Raw genomic sequence first — 8,152 nt, forward strand, 5'->3', positions numbered from 1 at the left:
TAAGATGATGCTCCAATCTGAGTCAAATCGAGCCCTGTCCAAGTTTTATTTATTGATTCAGAGTTAACTCGAGTTTTTCATCATCGAAATAAATAATAATTAAATTTATTTAGAATAATGGATTTATTCCGGGCAAATCCCATACGTAAAGTGTTTCTTTTGTTATATCCTTCCCTTTTCACTGCAGATTTAATGTTAGTTAGAAGGACTCATCATTTTCCTACCTGCTAAAGCAAGCTACCCTACAAGCTTGCATCATTTTTTACTGGAAAACCTCAGTTTGTTTTTTAAAATATTTTTTTTTAAATATATTAAAATAATTTTTGATATTAATATATTAAAATTATAAAAATAAAAAAATAATAATTAACTTTGTAAAAACATGATTTCTGCAATTTTCTGGGAGAAAATGGTAAAGCAAAGATATCCAAAGATGTTGTCTCGGCACGGAGTTCAGGCAACCTAACCCCACCATGTGAAAGGCACTGACAAAAGGTGAGGCCTGCGAAGACAAAATTGAGTTGCTTATTATTTAGTCCCTCTGAATTTTAATAATTATACATTTAGTCCTTTTCATTAAATTTATGCTATATTTCCATTTATTTTTCACTTAAAAAATAGGAACGAATATATATATCATGGAAAGGTTGATGAGAAAAAGAAATTTATTGGAATTAAATAATATTAAATTAAGCATGATCAATGCTAATCAAGGGACTAAATAATTGGTTTTTAAAATGATGGGACTAATTAATTAATTTCTTAAAAGTATAGAGACTAAATTATAATTTACTCGATAACATTCAATCAACCTTTCAAAACATAAACGAGCCCAATTGCCTGTTTCCTGAGAGTCTTGGGATCAAACGACGTCGTTATTGTTAAAGTAAAAGCTCAATAACAAAAGTAGTTCCTATTAACCTTAATAAAGTAAAAGAGACTGCAAACTGTTGGAAGCCGCACCCGCTGGTCATAGGATATCACTTGCCTTTTCTTTTCTTTTTTCTTTTCTTTTTTTTTTCCTATTACAATTAGGAACATTTTTTTTCAGAGAAACAAAATCAATTAATATGAGAGAAACTAAAATATTTTTCCGATGAAGTCTCTTAAACAACTTTTTATATATGATTTACAGCTATATTTAGCATTACTTATTTTTAATTATTACTATAATAAAGGACGAAATTCGAAATGTTTTTCTTGATTGGAAGGGGAATATGAATATAATTTGGAAGGGGAATATGAATATATTTATGATCATTAGGAATAATTAGTGATATTATCTGAGCTTATCTTAAAAAAAGAAGAAGAGAAGTAATAAGAATATATTTTTAAAATTTTTATTCCTGTTAAGTATTTTTTAAAATGAATTCAGGATGAAACACAAATCCTTTGCATGCATGGAAAACAGCACGATTTATGGACTTAATAATATAATTAACTTTCCTTTTCTTGTTAAAAAAATAAATTTAATAAATAAAACTATAGAAAAAGAGAAATTAAAGTGGGAGTGTGATTAAAGCCCGCCTTGTCATCTTCGTATACAGTTTTACACAGTTAAAAAGACTTCTCTTCTCTCTCTATCAGTCTCTCTCTATCTTTCTTTACTCAGTTCTCGAGCTCTGCATAAGCGTACAGTGGCGATGTCCCCGTGTTTCACGGTCCACCGTAGCCTATGCAGAGCCCCTCCTGCAATCGGCTTGCTTTACCTCTCTCTGCTTCTCTCCTCATTCTTGATAGCTCATGCACAGGTGCTTGCATCTCTTTCTTTTCTTTATTTTTATTTTTCATGATCTGTACAATTTATAACAGAATTTTGAGTCAATCCCATAGGTGTTACAATCCTGTACAGAAGCCACAAATTGTGGGCCAGGTCTTTATTGTGGAAATTGCCCTGCTTTAGGCAAGACTCAACCCATTTGCACCAGAGGCCAAGCTATCATACCTAATTCTTTTGTATGTTTTTTTTGGTTTAATTTTGTGTTTTTGATTATGGGTTTGGGTTGTTTTTAGCTAAAACACTGTAAAGATTGTGTCTGTTTTTGTGTGCGCTTTTGCAGATAAATGGGTTGCCTTTTAATAAGTATACATGGTTAGTTACTCATAATTCTTTTAGCATTGTTGATGCACCTCCTTTGCCTGGTGTTCAGAGGCTTACATTTTACAATCAAGAAGACACTGTGACAAATCAGTTGAGGGTATGTGGTCCTTGTTCTTCCTTTTGTTTTTATTTGGTTTCTTTTTTTTTTTTCCATTTTTCCTTGTTGACTTGTTTGGCTACTCAGAATCTGGATGCGAGAGAAAAACTGAAATGAAAATTTTGAGCTTTTCGAGTATTCAACTATGTACTGGTGCTAAGTTGGATGACAATTAAATGATGAATTCTATATTTCGTTCCTTTCCTGTGCTTAATTTCCTGGCAATTAGACAAGCTAATCGATTCTTTTTCGTAGACATTGATGAATATTTTACTTATCATTAATTGTCTTTTTTTTTTCATGGTTGTTTGTTAGAATGGTGTGAGGGGGTTGATGTTGGATATGTATGATTTCGAGGGCGACATCTGGCTCTGCCATTCATTTCGAGGGCAATGTTACAACTTCACTGCGTTTGTATACATCTTTCCATTTTACCAATTTAACTAATTTGAAATTTGTTAATGGTTTTTGTAAATTGGTTTATGACGTGCCCATCTGGATTTTTTTTAGCAACCTGCAATAAACACTTTGAAGGAAGTGGAAGCATTCTTGAGTGAGAATCCAACTGAGATTGTGACAATTATCATTGAGGACTACGTCCATACTCCAAAAGGCTTGATAAATTTGTTCATCAATGCTGGTTTGGATAAGTATTGGTTTCCTGTGTCTAAGATGCCGAAAAAGGGAGAAGATTGGCCCACTGTGACAGAGATGGTGCAAGAAAATCACCGGCTTGTGGTATTCACTTCTATTGCTTCAAAGGAAGCAGAGGAAGGAGTTGCTTATCAATGGAAATATATGTTGGAAAATGAGGGTAAGCATCATGTTCATAAATATCTATCGGTGTTATAAAGTTTGCTTGGAGGTGCATGGTCCAGTAACAACTGCATGATTAATTGAATTTCAGCTGGAGATCCTGGGGTAAAACCAGGCTCGTGCCCAAGCAGAAAAGAATCAAAGCCACTGAATTCCAAAAGTGCATCACTTTTTTTAATGAATTACTTCCCAACATATCCTGTTGAAACTGAAGCTTGCAAAGAGCATTCAACTCCACTTGCTCAGATGGTTGGTACCTGCTATAAAGCAGCTGGAAATGTGATGCCAAATTTTCTGGCAGTCAACTTTTACATGGTATTAGTTCTACCATGCACTAATAGATGTGAAATAAACATATCCTATTTAAGCATTCTAACTGGGATGAATATGGTGCAGAGGAGTGATGGTGGTGGTGTTTTTGATGCTATGGATAGAATGAACGGGCAGGCATGTGGTTGTAGCACTGTGACTGCTTGCCAGGTCTATCCATTTTACCTATGTAATATTAACTGCCTTACTTCCACACTGTGGTTTAGCTGTTTCTGGAAACAAAGAATAAAAAATTTCCAATTCTGACAAATTTCCAAATGCATGCCTAATTAATTTCGTTTGAATATTGGTCTATTTAATTTGGGGTGCATTTTTCAATCTAGAGTTGGATCACAATTAGCCACAACCTTGTGAGACTTGCTTCATATCCCCTTCCATGGGAGAGTTATTCTTGTGCCATGATAGGATGATGAGTAGGAGTTTTGAATAAATGTTTAAAACATATTCATGGTGTATTGTCACTGTGACAGGTTAAAGGATTTAATATGACTTGCCATGACATAAGTTTTGAACTTGACTTTTTCCTTGCTTTTTTACTTTCATTCAACAAAAAGCAATGGATTCTTGTTTTGGTTATGGCTTGGACAATATAGTTTGATCACTTTTGAGTCCTGGGGTTCCATTTGTGAAGGGCTATTGACTAGTTATGGTATTAGAATGTGAATAAATTTGATTGCTAAAGATGCCATATTATGGTCTTTTGCAGGCTGGAGCACCTTTTGGATCTTGCAGTAATGTTACCATACCTAATTTAAGTCCTGTAACAAATACCGCGGGAAGTACAAGCCCACTGTCAAATACTGCAGGAAGCTTTAGTGGATCTGTTCAATTCTCGAAATCTGCATCAAAAATCCAATCTCCAAATAGCTCTGTTTTGTTCTTGTTCTTTTCTATTGGAAAAATCTTGATCATATTATGGATACAGTGAATGATTTCTGGATGGAGGTTAGGGATCCACTCTTTTCCTTAGATGACTAGGGAGTTACTTCTTTGGTAGAGATTAATAGTTTCTGTATGTATTCTCCAATAATAACTGGTATACCATGTCCCAGCCTTATTGAGAGAAAGGTAAAGGACTACTTTCCAGAGATATGAAATGTGATTGTAAACAAAGAACTTTTGAGATTCTTATATTGAGGCAAAAAAGTAAGGAGTTGCACAGGAATCCGAGGTAGATAGTGTCCAAAAGTAACCAGAATATGTCATGGTATGCAGTGGCCATCAGTGACCAGAATATGTCATGAAAAGGTTCAGGTATGTAGTTTGCTTCGCTCTAAAGGTTGTGTGGTTCTTAAAGAATTGCCATTATCTTACTTTTAGCAACATTAAACATCTGTGTTCCTGATCTTAACTTAAACACGATTTAGATTTCCATAAACCTTATAATAAAAGCCTCAAATAAGTGTACAAATATCTGGATATATTGCATTTTGAAGCATGCCAATATGAGGACTTTTTATCTGAATTTGCGTTCTTGTAATTGCAAACCAAGACTTTTGCCATACTCATTAAATTCTGCAGGCTGCATATAATTATTATTATTAACCATAAACTTAATCTCCAACTTTCGAAATTTTTTTCTGACTTTTCATAAACTCGCTGTTCTCGCTATTCATCTTCATGGCTATTAGCAATTGCATTCAATTTGATATGGTCAAATGCTGCTCATATCCTGTCAAAAGTTGATTAATCGTGTAAGATTTATGGGTTCTACTGGTAGAAACTGAATTACCTCGAATTTCAATTTGAAAATGCTAAAGATTCTAGCAAACGATGCCAAGTGGTAGTCTCTTCTTTATTATTCTGAAGGAGTTGGGTGTTGGTTCAAGTGGTAAAGGGGTTTGGCAGGTTCTAGATATTATTTAGAAACTTACCAATTACAACACAATATATTAATCTCTCTCTGGTAATCTGCATTCTTGTTCTTCCCTGATTCAGTATATACTTTATTTCTAGGCACTAATTTTATTTTGTTCCTGGTTTTCTTCAATCTCTTCATTTAAACACCTAATGTCCTTAAAATATGCACATGGGTCCTTTAAACTAATGAGGAAACAGATAAGCATTAACATTGTAGCAGCTCTGCAAGTACTGCATACTCTCTGGACTGCACACAGTTATGGCTAAATTCATGTGTTAAAAGCTCATATTCTTCTTTGCTTGTAAGAAGAATTCATGTTTATGTTTCTTGTTTTGACAGATTCTCTCTTCATGTTCTTCAGGTTGTCTGTTGACCATAGTATTTAGCGGTTGGGGTAGAATGGAGCTACTGTTGAAGTTTTTCCATTACATTACTAGTTTCACTCAACATTTTCTATTGGTTTGCTCGCCCACTTATATTTGGGCCATTATTATCCTCTGCATATCACCATCTGAAAAATGTGAAACATGTAGGCTGTCAGGATAAGGAGTTCTTCGAGGGCTTGTCTTCTAGAATGAAATAGGTCATGTTGTTTCCCATGTCTCGGTGAATTCTAGCAATTGGAATAAAAAAGCATGACGGCTTGGTTCTTGAGAATTATATGCAAGGGATAGAACAATACATAATAAGCACAACAACAGTTATGAAATCAAAATCTTAACGCATCTGCAGGGCAATACTGTTTGTTAGTTCTGCCTTGTTATTTTTTCGCAAACAGAAATCATAACCTGCATAGATTGAAAACCCAGAAGATTCATCTGCATAAAGCTCAAATCTTGACGTATACTATACAAAGCCAAATTTCATAATTTACGGATAGGAATAATTAACTTCATTGGTACAGAGGAAGAATCTGAAGGATATTCCCAGCTGTTTATTGGAACCATAGGCTCATGATAATGATTGAAACATGTAGCAGAAATAATAACCATACAGGAGCAATGAACACTGTTTAATAGTGCTTAAGGGGGTTAAATTTGAAGGGCAGGACTAATGTTAGGCAATTCAATGAAGAAATGTACAGGAATTCTGGTTCCCCATACGTTAAGAAAGAAAGAAGACCGATTTCTGTTACATGGCGGTAGCTCCATAGGACAACAGTCTAGAACGAAATAAGATGCAAAGTCATTTTCAGTAAGATCACTTTCTAGAGACCAGTATTAACATCAGTTAAGCAAGATTTCATCCTTCGAGCAGTTCAATTGTTAGACCATCACTGCCATTTGACAAATAAACATGGAAGCATCTAAAAATATGTTCAAAATGGAATTCGGGGTGATGTCATCAGGGAACTCACCTTTAAATGTGGAAAGCTATCTGCGATAGCAAATAAAGACTCATCTCTGATAAAAGTACCACCAGTGTCCAGGTGTTGCTAGGAGTTGGCCCTTGAAATCTGTTGAAGCTTGAAGAAAGCTACGAAATACTTCAAGGTTGAATAATTTTGCATGATTGGAGACTAGTACAGGCACCAAAGCTTACCACATGAAGTTCTACACTAATCAAAGTTACAGTTATCGTCTATCACATGCCAGTTTAACGACACCCCTGTTGGTGATCCTGGCCATGCCCCGTAGACATGGATTTCAGTTTGCCCAATAAATTTGGTCCGGTCCATTGTCAGTTATCTGGCAACCCCACCGGCTCCTTGAATTGAAAATAGAAAAGGCAAATGAGAAATTATTTTCAAGCTATTGCCAATTCAAGCTCCGAATAACCAATTCAACCACTATATCTATTGAACACAAATAATCATCCAACAGGCGATGTTAATAGCCAAATCAACCACTATACACGTATAACTATTGAAGGCTTTGGCTGTTCTAGGCAATAGCGTTCACTGGGCAGTCAAAACGGGAAACAAGTTGGATGTTTCTCAAGCCATCCCACAAAAAAATAATATCTAAAATCTTAAAAGATATCAAAGCCAGAGACATGACTGCTTATGCTTGAATCTTTCAAGAACGTAAAAGCCTTAGTTTCAAACAAAACACAAAATCACAAAGAAAAAATAAACCAACTTTCCTGACCTCTTGCAAACATTACATTTTTCTATTGAACAAAGTTCCAATCTTGTACTGGTTTAATCAACTATCAGCAAACAACTCATAAGATAAAAATTATCACCAAGTCTCAATCATTAATTGAAAAAGGACAGAGGCATACATGTCGAGTTCTTTCAGGTTGTAAGCAAGGCGAACAAGACGGGCAGTGGAGTCATCATCCATCTTCCAACCAGAAAGCTCAAGCTGTTTCTTTGTGCCAAATATTGCTTCACCCCTTCTTTCCATTTCCTGCAAACACAACTTGCCTGGGCTAAATCAGTGAAGGGAGTTATCAAACCAAATATATAAGCCAGCATGTCTATTTGTAAACGATCAATCTCTGCCTCTTCCTTCTCCATATAGATTTTCTTTCTTCGTTTCTTTCAACAAAGAAACATAGAAGTTAAGAGGGAGAAGACTTCTTTGAGTTTAGGCTTCTTGTTGCACGTAGAAACAAGCAGAATGGGCACTAAGAAATTTATGAAATAATAATAATTATTAAGGCAAATATAAAGAGACAGAAAGTGGCCATTTTTTTACATCGTAAGATCATATCACCATTTCTCTCGGTTTTTCACCAAACAAAACAAAATAAAGATTATTATTATTTTATTAACCATGCTTAATTTAATAACTAAAAGTTAATAAATTATAAATTAATTTGTAATGAATTAAATAATTCTATCTAGTTTCAAAAACTGATCAATTAATTCCTTAACGAGTGTTAACCAGCTTAATTTAATATTATTTTGTTTAAAAATGTCTATACGGTATTAGCTTTTGTGTGTATAGGTCTCCAATAAAAAATTTCAGGGTGAAGAGTTTGTTATAGAAAACAATTA

General features: G+C 34.5%; 1 protein-coding gene and 1 long non-coding RNA gene across 2 annotated transcripts; one reads left to right on the forward strand and one right to left on the reverse strand.

Annotated features, from left to right (window-relative positions):
- Positions 1–1,529: 1,529 nt before the first annotated feature.
- Positions 1,530–5,862, forward strand: LOC105138956 (PI-PLC X domain-containing protein At5g67130-like). The gene is made up of 9 exons (XM_011045218.1): positions 1,530–1,751; positions 1,834–1,956; positions 2,061–2,198; positions 2,514–2,612; positions 2,709–3,012; positions 3,106–3,329; positions 3,411–3,494; positions 4,051–4,598; positions 5,567–5,862. Exons 1-8 carry the CDS (start codon positions 1,644–1,646, stop codon positions 4,270–4,272), a joined length of 1,302 nt encoding a protein of 433 aa, XP_011043520.1. The 5' UTR covers positions 1,530–1,643; the 3' UTR covers positions 4,273–4,598; positions 5,567–5,862.
- Positions 5,863–6,002: 140 nt separating this feature from the next.
- On the reverse strand, positions 6,003–7,824 carry LOC105138955 (uncharacterized). The gene is made up of 2 exons (XR_844891.1): positions 7,432–7,824; positions 6,003–6,912 (listed from the first exon to the last, which is right to left on the reverse strand). It is a non-coding gene; the product is annotated as an uncharacterized LOC105138955 (long non-coding RNA).
- Positions 7,825–8,152: the final 328 nt, after the last annotated feature.

The sequence above is a fragment of the Populus euphratica genome, unplaced genomic scaffold, assembly GCF_000495115.2.
Source record: "Populus euphratica unplaced genomic scaffold, PopEup_1.0 scaffold188.1, whole genome shotgun sequence".
Taxonomy (NCBI): domain Eukaryota; kingdom Viridiplantae; phylum Streptophyta; class Magnoliopsida; order Malpighiales; family Salicaceae; genus Populus; species Populus euphratica.

Excerpts from the sequence above, each read along its gene's own strand:
- LOC105138956 (XM_011045218.1), top strand. The coding sequence starts at position 1,644 with ATGTCCCCGTGTTTCACGGTCCACCGTAGCCTATGCAGAGCCCCTCCT. Across the intron at positions 2,613-2,708 it reads GTTACAACTTCACTGCGTTT|CAACCTGCAATAAACACTTT; the intron begins GTATACATCTTT and ends GATTTTTTTTAG. Across the intron at positions 3,013-3,105 it reads ATATATGTTGGAAAATGAGG|CTGGAGATCCTGGGGTAAAA; the intron begins GTAAGCATCATG and ends ATTGAATTTCAG.